Source organism: Ahaetulla prasina, chromosome 14 (assembly GCF_028640845.1).
Source record: "Ahaetulla prasina isolate Xishuangbanna chromosome 14, ASM2864084v1, whole genome shotgun sequence".
NCBI classification, from domain to species: domain Eukaryota; kingdom Metazoa; phylum Chordata; class Lepidosauria; order Squamata; family Colubridae; genus Ahaetulla; species Ahaetulla prasina.
Genome location: NC_080552.1, coordinates 6,124,692 through 6,144,015, shown reverse-complemented (window position 1 = coordinate 6,144,015; position 19,324 = coordinate 6,124,692). Strand labels below are relative to the sequence as shown.

The following is a 19,324-nucleotide window of genomic DNA, read 5'->3' as shown; positions in this document are numbered from 1 at the left end:
GGTGGGAGACTTAATAGTGTGGTTAATCTAGTCCCTGATGCTTTTTTTTGGAGCAGCCAAAAGGACCAAATTGTAAATTTGGGGACAGGTGATGTCTTATTCCCCCCCCACACTTTGAGAGGGGGCTGCTCAATAACAGCATAAACCAGGGGTCTCCAACCTCGGTCCCTTTAAGACTTGTGGACTTCAACTCCCAGAATCCCTCAGCCAGCAAAGCTGGCTGAGGAACTCTGGGAGTTGAAGTCCACAAGTCTTAAAGGGACCGAGGTTGGAGACCCCTGGCATAAACGGCCTCTTTTACCCTTCTTTTCAAAGCAAGGGTCCCCTTTATCCAAAAGGTGGACTTTTGCCGTCTTCAAAAAGCGAATATAACCTTACAATTAAAATTAGAGCTAGTCCTTCTGGGTGCGCTTCTTGGGTGGACTACCTCGCAAGGCTGGTAGGAGGCGAATAAATTCGGTTAGTTTAATCCCTGGTGCGTTTTTTGGAGCAGCCCAAAGGACAGTAAATGGGGGGGGGGTGTCTCCATTTACTCAGCGACGGCTGAGCTGGTCTTGGGCGATCCCCAGGCCGAGGTCTCGGAGCCCAGACCCGGTGGGCAGCCTCTGAAAGCCCCGGTCAGTTTCTCCCTCACGGCCAAAGGCTCGCGGGGTGCTCTTATTCCCACAACCGCCACCTTCTACCCCCCAACACCCCGAGAATGGGCGGAGCCTCGTCTGCCGGTCTCGCAAACCGCCAACCCCAAGGAGAATGGGCGGAGCCTCGTAGTCCCTCAAATCGCCACACACCCCCAGGAAGAGAATGGGCGGAGCCTCGCGGTCCCTCAAACAGCAGCCAACCCCAAGGAGGAGAATGGGCGGAACCTTTGTCTGTCTAGCAGCGGTCCCTCAAACCGCCAACCCCAAGAATGGGCGGAGCCTCATGTCTGCCTCATGGTACCTCAAACAGCCCCCCCCACAGGAGAATGGGCGGAGCCTCGTGCACCTCCCTCGCGATCCCGCAAAAGGCCATCCGGAGAAGGGGCGGAGCCTATCGTTCCATCAAACCGCTCCCTCGAGGAGAATGGGCGGAGACTCGTTTCTCTGCCTATCGTTCCCTCAAACCGCTCCCCCGAGAAGAATGGGCGGAGCCTCGTTTTGTCCGCCTATCGTTCCCTCAAACCGCTCCCTCGAGGAGAATGGGCGGAGCCTCGTTTGTTTGCCTCGCGGTCCCTCAAACCGCCCTCCCCCTCCCCGCGAGGAGAATGGGCGGAGCCTGCCCTTTGCGGCGGCTTTTACGACAGAAGGGCCTGGTTGCCTCGTCGCCGTCTTCGGCGGAAAGCTCGCGCTTTACGGCGCCTTTTCGACGCTTTACGGCGGGAGCAAGATGGCGGTGGCGTCGCCCTTCAGCGGCGCTCTGCAGCTGACCGACCTGGACGATTTCATTGGGCCCTCGCAGGTGGGCGCCAGGCCGGGCTCCGCTTCCCTTGACCGAAGCGACGCTCGCAGGCCTTATCGGTAGCCCTGTCACATGGGCTAGGCCGAAGGGGACGAGCTTATCTGGAGCTGCTGTCTCCGTTGGCCTAAGGCAGGGCTCTCCAATCTGGGCCACTTTAAGACTTGTGGACTTCAACTCCCAGAATTCCTCAGCCAGCAAAGCTGGCTGAGGAATTCTGGGAGTTGAAGTCCACAAGTCTTAAAGTGGCCCAGATTGGAGAGCCCCTGGCCTAAAGCTAAGCGTCGTCGTTGTGCCACAAGGGCAGCTGGGAGGCCGGGCTTTCTCACACCCTCACTGCGGTTGGGGTTCGGGTTTCCCTCTCTAGGAAGAGAGGAAGCGGCCTCACTTAAAAGGGCTCCGTTCCCTGCCAGTTGTGAAAGCGGTAGTCAGTTGGCGTGCTTTGGGGGGGGGGAAGATCTGGGCGGAATAACAATGGCTGTTGACTGCCCTCTGGGCCACTTGGATCGGGCCCAGGAGGCTGCTCTCGCCCTTCCCCTCCGGCCTTGGGCGCTTCCCTCCCCGCAAGCAGCAGGGAACGGGCAGTGCTCTGGTAGAATGACAGAGTTGGAAGGGACCTTGGAGGTCTTCTAGTCCAACCTGTCCTCCGGGTTAAGCATTCGGGACAAATGACTTGTCTAGTTTCTTCTTAGAAACCTCCAGTGATGGAGCGCCCACGATTTCTGGAGGCAAGCTGTTCCACTGGTTAATTGTCCTCACTGTTAGAATATTTCCCCTCAATTCTAGATTGCTTCTCTCCTTGGTTAGTTTCTACCAGTGGCCTCTTGTTCTACCCTCAGATGCTTTGGAGAATAGCTTGACTCCCTCTTTTTTGTGGCAACCCCTGAGATATTGGAAGGCTGCTATCATGTCTCCCCTGGTCCTTCTCTTCACTAGACTAGCCAGGCCCAGTTCCTGCAACCATTCTTCATATGTTTTAGCCTCCAGTCCCCTAATCATCTTGGTTGCTCTTCTCTGCACTCTTTCTAGAGTCTCCACATCTTTTTTACATCGTGGCGATCAAATCTGGATGCAATATTCCAGATATGGCCTTACTCAGTTTTCATCAATCCCTCCTAGATCAAGACTAAATCATTCCACTGATTGATTGTTCACACAATTAGGAAATTCCTCTTTATTTTCCAGGTTGAATCTCTTTGTTCAGTTTCTGTCCATGATTCTTTATCTGGCCTTCAGGTGCTCTGGAGAATAGCTTGACCCCCTTCTTCCTCTCTGTGGAAGCTCCTCAAATATTGGAAGATGCTATCATGTCTCCCCTGGTCCTTCTCTTCACTAGACTAGCCAGGCCCAGTTCCTGTAATAGTTCATCGTATGTTTTAGCCTCCAGTTCCCTAATCAACTGTGTTGCTTTTTATAAATAGTCCTCTTATGAAAGTTTTACTTGTGTTACATTTTGTTCTTAGTCTGCTTTTATTTAGATTATTCTTTTAAAATTTCAGTTCTTTTTTATAGTCCTCGATTACTGGTTCTTTTTGTAATAATCTCATTTAGCCTCCATCTGTAAATTCTGCTTTGTCCCTTATATGTCAAAGTCACTGGATTATAACGTGAGATCATTTTTGGTAGTACCTTTGTTTTTACTAATACATACAGCTAATTTCTCAAAAATCCAAAACTTATCTAATCTTGAAAAGGATCAGTGTCATTCAGAAAAGTTCTATTTATGTGTCTCCCTATATCTATGAGCTCAAAGGTCTCCGTCATTTCAAAACATACTTCTGATGGTTTATTTTGCGGTTTATCTTGCATTAATTTGATGCAGAAAACAATTTTTTAACTCGTTCTGGAAAAATCATTCCATTTCTCAAGAGAAACCAATTTTCATGTTAAATCTATTAATTTTTCCATAAGTCCTTTAAAGAATATAGTTTTGTTTTCACTAGATATGTACATTATAATTTTACTCTTATTTGATTTCGATGCCTACATATCAAGATCATCATTTTCAACTATATTTGTTTATAATAACTAAAATATATATAATATATAATATACAAAACAACTAACTTTTTCGTTATTGATCCTGAGGATATAAATTCTTGCCCAAAATTTTTGTAAATCAAATATTTTAAAACTTTTTTTCTTATACAGATTTATTACATCTTGTTTCATTTTCTCTTTTGCGGAGCATTGGCTTCATTTGTTTTCCATGTTAGACATCTACATTTTAAGCTTCGAAAAATTGATGCCTGTGGAACCCAATTTAATAGACTCACAGAAAACTTTAGAGGGGATGGATATAAATAATGCTCAGCCAGATCATAGTTAGCAATATTTGTGATTCACCTAGGAAGCTTGGTTTAAGTTATTCTTTAAATGTTTAATTCCATGTTTTTATGTTTTGTTTTTATTACAGATGTTTGTTGGCTTGTTGGTTAATTTGATTGTTTGATTTCCCTTTCAGGAATGCATCAAACCAATCAAAGTTGACAAGTCTGGGAGAGTAGCAGCTAAGATCCGTATTGAAGATGATGGAACTTATTTCCAAGTTGGCCAGGTAAAGTTTTTCTTTCCCCTGTCTGAGTGCGTTTTAGGGACTATAGAACAGGCATGTTTTCAACATGTTTTGGTTGATAACTGCAACACAAATCATCTTCAGGAGAATTTTTTGTTGGGCTAGAAGGGAGGCGCTCTAGATTTGAGGACGAGCAATTGATGTGATTTGTTTTTGTCATAATCAGAAACGTACTGTAGCTTTTGCTGTGAAACTCAAACCTTTGACAACAGATTAGTGTTAGTAACACGAATCTGACTTCCCCGTTGACTGTACTTTTCAGAAGGTCACAAAAAAGGATCACGTGATCCTGGGACACTGCAAGCGTCATAAATATAAATCGGTTGCCAAATACCTGAATTCGTGGCCACATAAGGATGCTGCAACGGCTGTGTGAAAAACGGTCATATGTCACTTTTTTCAGTGCTGTTGTACGTTGAACGGTCACTAAATGAACTTATAAGTCCAGGACTACCTGGGATCTTACATGCGGCATGTAAGAAAACAATGGGGCTTCGCTTGTGTGGCTGCATCTTGCATCCTGGCTTTTTGACCTTCCCTGTGGATGCCCATCGCAATTACTTTTTTCAGGATGCTGACCGCAGTCCATTCGATGGCTTCCTTCCTAGGACGGAGGGTCACAAAAACTGGAAAAGGCCAAGATTACGCTCAATGACTGCTTGGCCTGCAGTGGTTGCATTACATCAGCGGAGAGCGTCCTAATCACTCAGCAGAGCCACGAAGAGCTCTGCAAAGTGTTAAATGCCAATAAGGTAAGTGATTTAGCATTTTAGCAATGTGGGTTAAATAGGGCAGAGGGAACAAATTGGAACCGAGGACCGATAATGATATGTTCATGTTTAATTTTTTTTAATTTTTTTATTTACATTTATATCCTGCCCTTCTCCGAAGACTCAGGGCGGCTTACAGTGTGTAAGGCAATAGTCTCATTCTATTTGTATATTTACAAAGTCAACTTATTGCCCCCCCAACAATCTGGGTCCTCATTTTACCTACCTTATAAAGGATGGAAGGCTGAGTCAACCTTGGCTGAGTCAAAATTTTGATTCTTGCACTAAATGGAATTATACTTTAATGGCCTCCAACTTTCTCTTTTTCTATTACCATTTTAATCATTATCTACCTTGGATATTGGGGGGAAGGGAGAAAGAAAGAAGGGATGTGTTCCCCAGGAGTCAGCCATTAATATTAATTTTAGCTCTTCTGATGAAGAAGGATGTTTCATGTATTAGATAATAAACACCTGAAAATAGTTCACCTGCCTTACATTATGCAAATATCAGTGTGTTAGGTCAATGGAGAGTTACAGTTTTTTCCTTCCTTCCTTTTTTAACTAAAAGGCACCCAATTCTCCCAAGAAATTGGTGGTGGTATCCGTATCTCCCCAGTCCAGAGCTTCTTTAGCTGCAAGATTCGGAATGACTCCTTTAGACACAGCTAAGAAACTGACAGCCTTCTTGAAGAATTTAGGTGAGTAGTATTTGATTTGAAAAGGGTGCTAAGAGATTTGCATGTAAAGTCTGCAGTGGCATCTCTCAGCTAGAGAGATGCCCCTTAAAATTCTCAAAGGGGATGCTGTGCTAATCCAAGGAAATTAATCCAAATCAAAGTCATTTGTATGTCACACCTAAGCAGTATTATAGACAGAAATATGGGAAATGTGAGAAAATAAAACAAATTTGAAATATACATGTTGACATTTATATAAGCTGACATACTTAAAAGGTGGTAAAATGTTTTTTCTCATCTTATACTAATTATAATAATTCAATCATTATTATCCACAAGCATGGAAATTAGCCTACAAAAATAGATATAAAATAATTTAATCATATTTCTGGGAAGTTGTGAAGAATTCTGGATTATGCTGTTCTAAAACACTTGCAGAGAAATTGAACATGGCGGCTATAAGAATAAACTCCTTCCCACACTTACGTGGAAATCATCAAGCATGTGATGTAAATGAGAAAGTAATCTTGTCCAGTCTCTGCTCCTGTTTTCAGTTATTGTGATTTCCCAATGCTTTGCAAATGTAATACTTCTAATTTGCATTCAAAATTGTGGGGAGGCTGGGAAAAAATGGAAGAGAGATCAGATATAAAAATTCAAGCAATACAAGGTGAATCTGATGGCAGCTTATAAATAGCAACTGAGCCTATGTAGAAGGAAAAAAGCAGCATTCAAAGTATGTAAAGAACTCGCTGTAAATAAGGCTGGAAATTATTATAATATCAAAGATTATCCATTAGCTTCAGGCTAGCATTAAAGACACGGTGGCTCAGTGGTTAAGACACCGAGCTTGTCAATCAGAAAGTCGGCAGTTCAGCAGTTTGAATCCCTAGCGCCACGTAACAGAATGAGCTCCTGTTACCCTGTTTCTCCCAAAATAAGACATCCCCTGATAATAAGCCCAATCAGGCTTTTGAGTGCATGGCAATAAGGCCAAGTGCTTATTTCAGGGTTCAAACATTATACTTGTCCCAGTTTCTGCCAACCTAACAGTTCAAAAGCACCTAAAAAATGCAAGTAGAAAAATAGGGACCACCTTTGGTGGGAAGGTAACAGTGTTCGTGCGCCTTTGGCGTTGAGTCATGCCGGCCACATGACCACGGAGACCAAGAGTGGGTTCTACTTACCTTTACTACCAGTTCACAACGGGACTGCGTGCGTGCATTTGCTTCGCACGCACTCGCGCTTCTGCGTATACGCAGAAGCTTCCTGACAACGTCCGGGTTGGTGGGCGGAGCCTTCCGCCGGTTTTCCTACCAGTTCTTGCGAATCAGGGCCAACCCACCACTGACGAAGATGCTCTTCGGCTTTGAAACAGAGATGAGCACCACCCCCTAGAGTCGGGAACGACTAGCACGCATGTGTGGGGGAACCTTTACTTTAGCATTAAAGATGTCATACAGAAATCTGTACAGTCCTTTCTGTAATCTTGGCCAGGTACATGAGCTAATGAAAGACCAATCGTACATCCTGTGAAATATTGCTGCTGATCATCGATGGTTGCAGCCTCTTCTTTGCTGCAGCTGAGTTGACCAAATGCCATCCTGACTTGCACTTCCTCGTAGTACCTATTCAGCACTTCTTCTCTTCCTTCTCCTTTATCAGGGGTGCATTTTGTCTTTGATACAACTTTCACCAGGAACTTCAGTTTGCTGGAGAGCCAGCGGGAATTTGTTCAGCGTTTCCAGAGACGAGTAGAAGATAAGAAAGCTTTACCCATGTTAGCTGCTGCTTGTCCTGGTAAGTAAATGTCACATGGCACCAGACGGGAATGAAGATTCTCCTTGATGTAATGTGCCCTAGATCTGACCACCATAACTGGCTCTAAATCTGGGCACCAAGTTGTACAAAATTTCAGGAATTTTTTTTAAAGAAATTCAAAAGGTAAATAACAGGTAGTGCTCGATTTACAACTAGTAAGTTTGAAGGTATGACAGCCTTGGAAAAATTCTTTGTGGCCCAAGAAAGCATTTCTGGCTGCTCACCCCCCACCCCCCATCACAGGACTGGATTTCAAGCACATTTACAACCGATTGCAGCGTCCTGTGGTCATTTGACTGATTTGCATAGTTTCCTAACCGTTTCTGGTGTATTTTGCCAGTTTGCAAAAAAAAAAAAAAATGCCCATTTGGGAGAATGGATTCGCTTAACAACTGCATGATTTGGACTTACAACCATGTGGTTCGCTAACAAACACTGTAAAAATAGTAAAAAAAAAAAAATCAGGTCCAGTCACCTGGGTGCTATGACCACAATGACCTACTCCTGAAATTCTAGGGCCAATTGGGGTTGTAAGGGAATTAACCTATTCTCCAAAGCCCCTGAAGGCAGGACAAGAAGCAATGGATGGAAACTAATGAAGGAGAGAAGCAACTTGGAATTAAGGAGAAATTTCCTAACAGTGAGGACAATTAACCAGTGGAATGGCTTGCGTTCAGAAGTTCTGAGTGCTCCATCACTGGAGGCTTTTAAGAAGAGATTGGACAACCATTTGTCTGAAATGACATAGAGTTTCCTGCTTGAGCAGGGGGTTGGGCTAGAAGACAGCTCCTTTCCAGCTGTGTTATTCTGTTTTCAACCTGTACAGAAGGGCAAACAGGATGATCAGGGAACTACAATTCTTTAGAGGACTACCTGTATTTGCATTTTCAGAACCAAGCAGGCAATTTTGCAACTTATATATGTCCTGTCTGATTTCCATACTGTGAGTGACGGTATGGAAGCTGGCATAGTAGATCAAGAGACAGGACAATCTGTTGGCAGCTTTTGTCACAAATGGCAATTCAACCTGGGGGTGGGAGGTGGGGATAACCAAGAAGTGTTTCAAATCATGCAAACAGATTGTGCCTTTGTGAACTCGCTGTAAAGGAGATTCAGAAATTCCTTTTGCAATTACAACATTTCTTTATCTCAAAAGTAGCATTTGATATACCTTACCATAATCTGAGTAATTGCTTTTGTTGTCTTGCCCAAATGTTTGGGGCTTGATACATATTTAGTTGTCTGGTTATATTCAGTTTAATGGATGGGAAAAAGAATTCCTTGCACAACCCTTCTTAAATAGGGCCATGGTCCATGGTCCATCTTTGCTACGTAGCTTTCATTGACCCGGAGATAGACAGCAGAATTGATTTAATTTTTTAAAATGTTTCTCTTACAGGTTGGATCTGTTATGCTGAAAAAACTCACGGGAATTTTATCATCCCATACATCAGCACTACCAGATCACCCCAGCAGATCATGGGCTCCCTGATTAAGGACCACTTTGCCAAACAACAGGTGGTTGCTCAAACTTTTTTCACAAGACAGCAGATGTAATAGGAGGTTTGGAAGCCACTGAAGACAAAAGACAAACTGGCAAATGTGCTACTAATAGAATAGAATAGAATAGAATTTTATTGGCCAAGTGTGATTGGACACACAAGGAATTTGTCTTGGTGCATATGCTCTCAGTGTACATAAAAGAAAAGATACCTTCATCAAGGTACAACATTTACAACACAATTGATGGTCAATATATCAATATAAATCATAAGGATTGCCAGCAACAAGTTATAGTCATACAGTCATAAATGGAAAGAGATTGGTGATGGGAACTATGAAACGATTAATAGTAGTGCAGATTCAGTAAATAGTCTGACAGTGTTGAGGGAATTATTTGTTTATCAGAGTAATATCTGCTGTAGTTGTAGCTCAGAACCTTTGCTCCCTCTGTAAAAACATGGTGTGTGTGTATGTTTTCTCAAATGGGCAGCTAGCTGTTTCTTTCCTATTCAATGATCTACCCATAGAGCAGTGGTGGCGTAGTGGTTAGAATGCAGGCTACGTCTACCTCTGCTGACTGCCAGCTGACTGCAATTTGGCAATTCAGATCTCGCCAGCTCAAGGTTGACTCAAACTTCCATCCTTCCGAGATTGTTGGGGGCGATCTATAAACCGCTTAGGAGAGGGCTGTAAAGCATTGTGAAGCAGTATACGAGTCGAAGTGCTATTGCAATTGCTAAGGAATATGGTTGATTGCGTGGTTAGGATGCTGGGTTGGAGGTTAGCAAGCCTGTGTTTAAGACCCGAGTGCTGCCGTGGGGTGAGCTGAGCTCCCTTCGCTCCAACACCTGCCAGGGACATAAAAGGACCTCCCAACTGGGCATCCCCTCAGCAATGATGATGTCACCAGCTAATTCTTTCAACCCGGATGCGCCTCAGTGCTTCTGTCATAAGTGTGATGCAATCAGATCTACCATGATATGATTGCCTCCCGCCCCCCCAAAACTGGATCACTTAGGTCAGCTATTCTGTATATGTTACTCTTCAAATGTATAGTTACTAGCCAACATTTGGAGAGCAAGAGAGGGAAGTGATATATAAAGGAGAAGGGTAAACTAAATCATCAATTTCTGATTGTCCGACAACCCAGGCCCCAAACTGGGATGTGGTTCTGTCCTTTATGCTCCACTGTTCAGTTGTATCTGCTGTTGGAAATTTAGGGCTAAGTATTCTTTTTGCCAGTTTCAATACAATTTTAAAACTCTTTTTAAAAAAAATAATAATAACAAACACAAAGCACATAGCATATATTCCCTTATTACAACTGTTTCGTAACGGTAGTCTTCTAATATTTACATTGTCTCCCATTTCCCCTTATAATATTTATATCCTTCTTGTCCCATTATCCCTTATTACTCTATAATTTCTATCACTCATAATATTGATTTTATACATTTTGTATATTATCTTACAAACACTTTATGCTTATGATTTCTCCCCTTTCATTATTGTTCACTGTTTCTAATCTCCAGCCAGTTGTACCATTTGTTCCATATTGCATAGTATTCTGTATCTTCCTTCTCTTTAATTTCCTTTGTTAATTTGTCCATCTCGGCACAATCTCAAATTTTCTTTATCAGTTCTTCCTCTTGGTATATTTTCTTTTTTCCAATATTGTGCATACGATATTCTTGCGGCCATTATTATATGTAACATTAAGTATTTTATTTCTTTGGTATATCTTTTGTTGCAGTGCCTGACACCAGACCAAATCTACCATGTAACTGTGATGCCTTGCTATGACAAAAAGCTAGAAGCTTCCAGGCCAGATTTCTTCATTCAAGAGCACCAGACCCGTGAGGTTGACTGTGTGATTACAACAGGTAAAGTAAAGGTCTAAATGATCTTTAAGAGGGAAGGACCTGCTTCTCCTTCGTCAGTCCCTTCCGTGAATTAATCCTACTCGGGATAGGAATCTCGATAGAGGCCAGGGTCTCATTTGTCACAAACGGAGTGGGGGAAGCTCCAAATAAGCACTTTAAGCCACCCAATTGGGGACAAAGAGACAATTCAGACTACTCTCTTGATACGTTTAGTAGGTTGTGCAAATAACATAAAGCCCGTGAAACATTTTGTTTTGAATTAGAACCAATCCTAGTATTTACCATAAGAAGGAATTGGTTCTGTTGTTGTTTGTTTTTTTTATATCATCTGATCCCAGTGACCTGAAGCAGATCCAAGAAACATGATTATTTCTACCTCTGGCAAGCTTGCAATCTTAATGGGTTGAACATAATTCCAAGATAGAAAGAGGCTGGTGACTGAAGGAGAGGAGTACATTCTCTCAGTAGCTACAGCAAACTTAAGGCAAGGGAGTCGACTGGTTAAATGCCTGACACTTATTTTTTTTTCCATCCCTAGGACCCCTCAAATTCTAATTCGTATCATTTGAGGCCATATAGCATAAATGTAATTCTTTTTTCAAAAATGGATTTATGACCAGTAGGAAAAAGAGCATAAATCAAATACTGGATCCTTGTACTTTCATTTAACTTCCTTGCTTGACGTTTCCCCTTGCATGCCAGTGAGACTCACCCAGGATTGCCTTGGAATCCTGTGAAGCTTCTCGTGTTTGTTCTGGGCCAGGAGTTGGTCTCTCGGATCTGCTTGAGTTAATTGTCACCTCTCTCTATTTCAGGAGAAGTCTTAAAGCTGCTGGACCAGGAAGGAGTATCCCTTCTTGAAGTGAATCCTAGGCCTTTGGATAGCATGTAAGACCCTCCCTGAGAATTCATCTACTTGCCAAGTTGCTGTCTGTTTTCTCCAGGTTCTTCTGCAACACATTCAGCTAAAGGAGGGTCTCCGTGCCCAGGAGAAGGCATGATGCTCTCCCTTCTCCTAGCCATTGCAGCTCACTCACAGATATATCCAGAAGACCTAACCAAATGAGCTGGTTTTAATTTTGTCCTGGCTGGATACACTTCGATTTAGAATTGCACATTGTTTAAAGGCCAAATTAGGCTTAAGAAAAGTTGTTCAGCTCAATTCAGGAGTGTGGCCAAAGTCCAATTACAACCCAGAGCATCTCTCCAAGCTAGAGTGAGAGATCAGCCACATCTCAAAGTGACCCTGTTTGCCATCTGTCTAGCAATAACCGCCTCAACACGGCTTCTGCCATTGCAGATGAGGCTGAGGGTGGCTCCCAGTGGTTGGGTTTGGATGCTGTGCTGATCCCCTCTCCTCTGTCCCTACATTGGACTTTGGTTTTACTAAAACACTGCTGGGCGTAATATTTAATGGCAACATCTAGTTTGTGATACTGTTGGAAAGTTTGAAAAGGATTGGACCTGGTTAGCACTTCCATGGGAGACTTGCAGGAAGGCCAAGGGCTGGAGACTAAACGGAGAAGTGAAAAAAAAATCTCCTGAAAGAAGGCAACAGAAATGAATTCCTGTATTATTTCCAGGAATACACAGAGTCGCTTGGACCCTGTGGAGCCAATTTTAGCTGGTCTTGGGAAAATCCCACGATCGTTGGTGTCAACTCACAAAGCACCCCTGGTCTGCAAGGGGGGTGGGAAAACGGCAAAGCAGCACGGCAGCTAAAAAACAAAAGCACATTCCAGACATATATCTCTCAAGGCTGTCTCCCAGGGTTACACACAGCAGCTGGAGGGGAATGATCTCTACAACCCGCGAAATTGCTCCATTGCGAATGCAACTGATGACACACCTTGGAGGGAGGGGAGAAACAGGTTCAAGCCTGGGTGGTAAATTACATGGGGTCAGAGTTGGCTTCACTTGGACCGTGCTGACATGAAGCTCCTAATAAATAACTGGATTTCTTTTGAAGCTTGGCTCGAGGCTCACAATTTAATTAGGGAATTCGTCAGAAGCCTGACAGTTGGCTAGGATGTATCCATTGAGTCACCAGGAGTTGAGGACTTGACTTTGTGGCATTTTTTTCCCCCCGCTGTAGGTTTGGCAATCTTTTGGAAGAACAGCTCTTCAGCCATTCTGGAGGTGGCTCTGGGGGATACTTGGAGCACGTATTCAAATATGCAGCCAAGGAGCTCTTTGGCATTCCAGTGAAGGAGCTTCACTACAAGACCCTGAAGTAAGGAGTTCGACTTCCGTCCTTAGCCCTTTCTGCCTCCCCCCCCCACTTCTCTTGCCTTCACTCTTTTCCTGTCTCTCCATTCCCAGAAGGGAACAGAATAGTGATGTTCACTCAGATCAATCATAGGAAACAGCCAACTTTCATATCTTCTTGTGGCCATGTTGCCCCTAATTCGGGTCTGAGCCTGGTACCAAAACCACTGATGGACGCCAGACCCCAGGTGCAGGTTTTCTGATTGCTTTTTATTGGAGTACTCCAAGGAAAAGGGCTCCTGGCCAAAATGCCAAGCGCCAAGAACAAAGGATTAATAAAGCTTTATACATTTTCACTAAAAGAGAAGGCGGGAGAAGGCGAGATAATAAGAAACATCATCTAATAAACATTTTAGTAATAATTCTACAATTCGTTCTGTTGGTCTCTAGCTGTCCCTATCCCTAAGCCTTGGCTAATGAATGCCCCAGGAGTTACCTAATACACATTTAATTGGCTGCAGGCCATTTGTATTCCTAATTTTTAGCTGAAGCCTGCAAGTTGTCTAACTCTTGTTACTTTTATTGGCTTTCTAACTATCCAGAATTGTTACAAGATTTACACATGCATATTTCCTGTAGATGAGCATTCTTTGTTCTTGTCAGACAGGCTCCACAATGACAGGCTTCCTGATTTACTTTCAGGTGTCTTATCATGGCCTGGCTTTATTTTAGCAGACAGCCCATCATCCATGTTCTGAAATTCAGGGGTAAAGCTGTCCTAGTACAGGGGTCTGCAAACTTGGCTCTTTTAAAACTTGTGGACTTCAACTCCCAGAGTTCTTCAGCCAGCTTTGCTCAGCCAGCAAAGCTGGCTTGGGAGTTGAAGTCCACAAGTCTTAAAAGAGCCAAGTTTGCAGACCCCTGTATTAGGACATTGATTTTTTTCTACTCTTTTGAAGCTTCGTGAAATAACATGCGAGGGGCAGTTTGTCAAGATCAGCCGCCTTCTACCTTGCAACGGGGAACTACCTGATGATTTTGCATGGTGTTTTTTTTAAAAAAAGAGGAACTACTTCCCTGAAGCCTAGGAGGAAAAAGTCGGGCCTTACCTGTGTTACCAGTGCTCTTTCCATCTCTGCCTGGCCCACTTCACCCCTTCTATATAAAGTACCTTCCCCCCACCCCAACAGAAAGGCTGTTTTATTGATTTATTGATTTATTATTTTAATTTCTATACTGCCCTTCTCCCAAAGGACTCAGGGCGGTTTACAGCCAGATAAAACAACAGATACAAAAATTAAAAACAAATATTAAAAGACTAATTCAAATTTGGCTGAGAACTGTAAAAATCCAATAAAAAAACCCCATTAAAAACTATTAGGCCAGTCCTGCGCGATGGAACAAAAATGTCTTCAACTCGCGACGAAAGGTCCGGAGGTCAGGGAGTTGGCGTATCCCTGGAGGTAGCTCGTTCCAGAGGGCGGGAGCCCCTACAGAGAAGGCCCTCCCCCTGGGGGTCGCCAGCCGACATTGTCTGGCCGACGGCACCCTGAGGAGACCCTCCCTGGGGGTCGCCAGCCGACATTGTCTGGCCGACGGCACCCTGAGGAGACCCTCCCTATGGGAGCGCACTGGTCGATGGGAGGCCACCGGTAGCAGCAGGCGGTCCCGTAAATAAACCCTTAAACCCTTAGATTGAATAGCTGCTGCCTGTAAGTGCTTGAATCTTGCTAGTGCAGTCAGTCCCAAAAAATAGCAGGAATTGCTTAGTTCTACAAGCAAGAAGGGCCTTTTCTCCTCCAACCAGATTTTCCTTTGGAGGATACCCGAGAGGTGCTTTTTTGTTTCAAAAGGCAACTGGGCTTTGTTTTTCCTTGAAGACATTTCACTTCTCATCCAAGAAGCTTCTTCAGTTCTTCAGTGAGAACTGAAGAAGTTTCTTGGATGAGAAGTGAAACGTCTTCAAGGAAAAACAAAAAAAGTCCAGTTGCCTTTTGGAAAAAAAACAACTTTGGGATAATCTGGATCAGGGGTCTCCAACCTTGGTCCCTTTAAGACTTGTGGACTTCAACTCCCAGAGTTCCTCTGGGAGTTGAAGTCCACAAGTCTTAAAGGGACCAAGGTTGGAGACCCCTGATCTGGATGACTGAGAATCTCCGTAGACTTCGGACGATACATTTCTTATTTTTCCCCAATCCGTGATGCTGCTGAAGCCCAGCTTGCCTTCTCCTCACGGGCCTGGAGGAAAAGCAACCATTTGGCCATCGATTCCCTCTATGCTCTCTAACGTTCATCCCCTCAGAAACAAGGATTTTCAAGAGGTGACGCTGGAGAAGGATGGCCAGACTGTCCTGCACTTTGCCCTGGCGTATGGATTTCGGAACATCCAAAACTTCGTGCAGAAACTGAAACGTGGAAAGCTGCCCTACCATTACATCGAGGTGATGGCTTGCCCTTCAGGTGAGGATGGCTACAGGTTTGATGTGGCAAATGGCCGGAAGGGAAAAAACACAAATGCCTGATACGGTGATCTGGAACTCTCTGGAACTATTTCAGGAATTCTTTGAAGAGAGGTAGGCCTAGTGAAGGCTGCACAGGGACCACTGCGGCCTCCTACGTGTCCCTCGCCAATAGGACACTGAACAATGCAAAGCAAAAGGCAGGCTATCAGCCTATGTTTTGTTCCCAAGAATTCCTTTGGTTAACAAATAGGTCTTGGAAACTTTCTTAGAAAATGAAATTGATGGGCATTTGGGCATTTTAGGGCTTGGTTTAGATCAGAGGTCTCCAACTTTGGTCCCTGTGCTGGCTAAGGGACTCTGGGAGTTGAAGTCCACAAGTCTTAAAGGGACCAAGGTTGGAGACCCCTGGTTTATTTATTTATTTATTTATTTATTTATTTATTTATTTATTTATTTATTTACATTTATATCCCGCCCTTCTCCGAAGACTCAGGGCGGCTTACATTGTGTAAGGCAATAGTCTCATTCTATTTGTATATTTACAAAGTCAACTTATTGCCCCCCCAACAATCTGGGTCCTCATTTTACCTACCTTATAAAGGATGGAAGGCTGAGTCAAACTTGGGCCTGGTGGGGCTTGAACCTGCAGTAATTGCAGGCAGCTGTGTTTTAATAACAGGCTATCTTACTGCCTGAGCCACCACGGCCCTAGATGGTTTAGATGGTTACCGCTCCTCCCACATCAACCCAGATAAGTAGGAGTCATAGGCAGTATTTTGTGAGTAGTTCACTCCCCTCCCTTTTCCATTGTATAACTAGAATAGCTCCATACAGGTAATTCTGGGGTTACAACTGTTCCTTTAAATTACAAAGGCGCTTTGTAATGACCGTTTTTCAGTTGCGACCTTTGCAGCATCCCCAAGATCACGTGATCAAAATTCAGATGCTTGACAGCTAACTCGTGTGTGACGGTTGCCGTGTCCCAAGATCACGTCATCCCCTTTTGTGTGACCTTCTGGCAGGCAAAGTCAGTGGGGAAGCCCGATTCACTTAGCTGTGTTGCTAACTTATCAACTGAAGTGATTCGCTTATCGAAAGGAAATGGGCCAAAACTCACTTAACAAATGTCTCACTTAACGACAGAAATTTTGAGCTCAATTATGGTCCCAAGTCGAGGATTACCTCTGCTTCCAACTTAACGGCAACACGGCCAAAAGTCCCAACATCCTCTGGCCCGCCCACCCCCTCAAGTTAGCAGCTCCCAGTTTAAGCTAAACGCTCCTTCCCTTTTCCTTGCCTTCAGCTGCAAATCCTTATATTTCCAGGGTGCTTAAATGGAGGGGGGCAGATCCGAGCGGAAGGAGAATCCAGCAAGGACCTGCTCCATCGTGTGGAGACACTCTACGAAGTGGCCCAGCCGGAAGACCCCGAGATGAACAAAACCATCGGCGACCTCTATGACCAGTGGCTTGGTGGCCCCACTTCTCAACAGGCTCAAGATCACCTCCATACAATATACCACGCTGTGGAGAAAGGCAGTGCAAGCTTTAATATTAAGTGGTAAATTGGGTCAGCTCGTGTAATGGACAATACACCAGGTCCCCAACCACCAGGCAGTAGCCCACAACTGGGTCATGGCCTATTCACAACCGGGGCTGGGTGAGGGGCAGTCCAGCTGGCATGCATGTGCATGTGTGTGCAGTTTGCAATCAAGCTGTATGCGCGCGCTGGCCCCCGCTTGTGCAGTCCAGTACTCTTCTCCCCCCCAAGCTGGGCCACCAAGTTGCAAAGGTTGGGGAACCGCTTGATGTACTAGATCAGGGGTCTCCAACCTTGGCAACTTTAAGACTTGTGGACTTCAACTCCCAGAACTCCTCAGCCAGCAAAGCTGGGAGTTGAAGTCCACAAGTCTTAAAGTTGCCAAGGTTGGAGACCCCTGTATTAGATCGCTTGTTGTAGATGAAGCTGAAAGATTCATTTTTAAACAAATAGTCGTATCGAAGATTTAAATTTGATTTTTTTTAAAAAAAATTATAAGGGGACGCATTGGCTTCATAGCAGACGACAGTGCTCTCCACTGGATTTCTTAATCTCATCGGATCGTTGAGGCAGAAAATTGGACCGTTGTTAGTTTACTCTTTTTACAACTCCACCACTTCTTTAGAATTTATGCAAGGAGGTCTTCTGAATAATTGCACGAGAGTAAAATGGATCCAGGCTGAATTTGGACAGGAGGGACCAAAATAAAATGTAAAAAATGTAAATGGTTTAGAGGTCTATGGGGTTGATGGAGAAAAATCAAAATCCTGAAACTCTCCTCACCATGAATCTGGATGGGTGGGGCAGTTGAGTTAGCAGCACCATTCTCGATCTCTCTCCGGTCATGTGGCACAAAGTGGAGCGTTTGTCCTAGTCCACATGCAACATAAGAAGGGGGAACAGAAATGCCCACTTCCACCCACCCTGTTGAGGTATAACACAAAGGCTGTTTATGTGAACCCCCAACAACTATCAATAAAATAAGAAATTGATCACAGAACATCAAATCAGTTTTCCATGCTGTCTCATTTCTATAAGGGCTGCCCAAAATTTGCCTACCATGTGTGAGTAAGTAACTGAAAGTGTAGTTTCACATCTGTCTAGGTGCTAGATTAGCAGGCACACTATACATCCCTCCCCTCCCCCCCCCCAAATATCTCAAATGAGAGAGGTGCAGTGCAATTGAATTGTGCTATTTCAGCCTGCCCAACAGTATCTGGAGAACGGACATGCTCAACGAAGGGGAATTTTGGACACCGCAAGAATAAAAGGGAGAACATTATACTTAGACCTAAAAGATCTTCGATCTGAAACTGAAAGCAATTCAGGTTTTGCTGGTTTGGATATGCATTGTGCAGTCCGTTCTTACAGGATTCTCTTATCCTGGCAGTCCATGTGGTTTATTTTTATGAGCATTTGCATGCTCCCAATTTCCTCCCCAATTTTAAATAGCTTGCATTTGCCTTTGGAGATAAATCTGATTAGCCCATTCTCATCTGTTAAGGAAAATAAGTAGACGCATTAAAATACTTTCTTTTCATTTCTACAAAACATTGACCTGATGCCAAGTGAGGGATTTGGGTTGGAGATTGTTCAGAAGATGACAAATCTGCCTTTAATAACACCAGGGTTTTTCTTTCTAACTCAAAAGATTTCACTCCATTTGGCTCATTTTGAGAAGGCTTCTGGCCAGGATGGTGTAGCTTCAGCTTGCCCAAAGGAGCCGCCTGCTCAAAGCTAACCTCAGCCATGGAAAGGAGTGAGGGATTTTGGGCTCAATCTGACTAATTGTCTCAATGATTCAATCTCAAACCACCAGACACCACCGGGCTATGGAGGGAACATTTGAAGGCGTGAATTGTACGTATGCTTGTCGTGTCCCACTCCTCCGCTGACGGCCGGGTCAGGGAAATCCGAATCAGGCGTGCCTCTGCAGCTCTGCCAAAGTCCTAGCAAAGTCCTCAAGGCAGGCAGGAGACCAGAAAGTGACTTCAGCAAGATCTGTTCGACTTTGCCTGACTCAGAGACTGCCAGAAAGCAGATCCTTTATATAGGCCATGGGGTGTGGCTCCATGACTCAGCACTTATCCAGGCCTGCCCCTCCCTTCCTTCTGTTGCCTCCGTCTATCAATTCTCCTGAAGCGAGGGTCACTCCAGTGGGCAGCTGTTGGTAATTGACCTCCCTCAGGCTCACATGCTGTGGGGGAGGGGGAGGGGTCTAGTTGCTCCGTTTGCCTGGGCATGGAGCCAGAGCTGGGGGCTGGAGGTGCTTCTTCTTCCTCAGCCTGTCTGGGCATGGAGCCAGGGCTGGGGCCAGGAGGCATACTAGGACATTCCTCAGCGTTCGGAAGCAGATAAGAAGACCCCGGCTGCGGTGAGAGCGGGCAAGACACAACAATGCTTGTTTTGAGCACCCAAAGGAAAGGTTGGATTTGAATACGGTATAGTGC

General features: G+C 44.4%; 1 protein-coding gene across 2 annotated transcripts; it reads left to right on the top strand.

The window, feature by feature from the left end:
- Window positions 1-1,277: 1,277 nt before the first annotated feature.
- Window positions 1,278-17,881, top strand: CIAO3 (cytosolic iron-sulfur assembly component 3). Of its 2 annotated transcripts, XR_009152097.1 has the most exons (12): window positions 1,278-1,437; window positions 3,899-3,991; window positions 4,618-4,761; window positions 5,350-5,479; window positions 7,124-7,258; window positions 8,679-8,797; window positions 10,536-10,665; window positions 11,481-11,553; window positions 12,761-12,898; window positions 15,176-15,333; window positions 16,661-17,144; window positions 17,261-17,881. XR_009152097.1 is itself a non-coding variant. In XM_058157381.1 (11 exons), exons 1-11 carry the CDS (start codon window positions 1,366-1,368, stop codon window positions 16,897-16,899), a joined length of 1,431 nt encoding a protein of 476 aa, XP_058013364.1. In that variant the 5' UTR covers window positions 1,278-1,365; the 3' UTR covers window positions 16,900-17,881. The 2 variants fall into 2 exon arrangements, 1 of the variants encoding a protein (XP_058013364.1); XM_058157381.1 differs by having other exon boundaries at window positions 16,661-17,881.
- The last annotated feature ends 1,443 nt before the right edge of the window (window positions 17,882-19,324 follow it).

Bases quoted from the DNA above. Each gene is read 5' to 3' on its own strand.
- CIAO3 (XM_058157381.1), top strand. From the start codon at position 1,366: ATGGCGGTGGCGTCGCCCTTCAGCGGCGCTCTGCAGCTGACCGACCTG. The intron at 4,762-5,349 runs GTAAGTGATTTA...TTTAACTAAAAG, and splicing joins AAGTGTTAAATGCCAATAAG to GCACCCAATTCTCCCAAGAA. The intron at 7,259-8,678 runs GTAAGTAAATGT...TTTCTCTTACAG, and splicing joins GTTAGCTGCTGCTTGTCCTG to GTTGGATCTGTTATGCTGAA.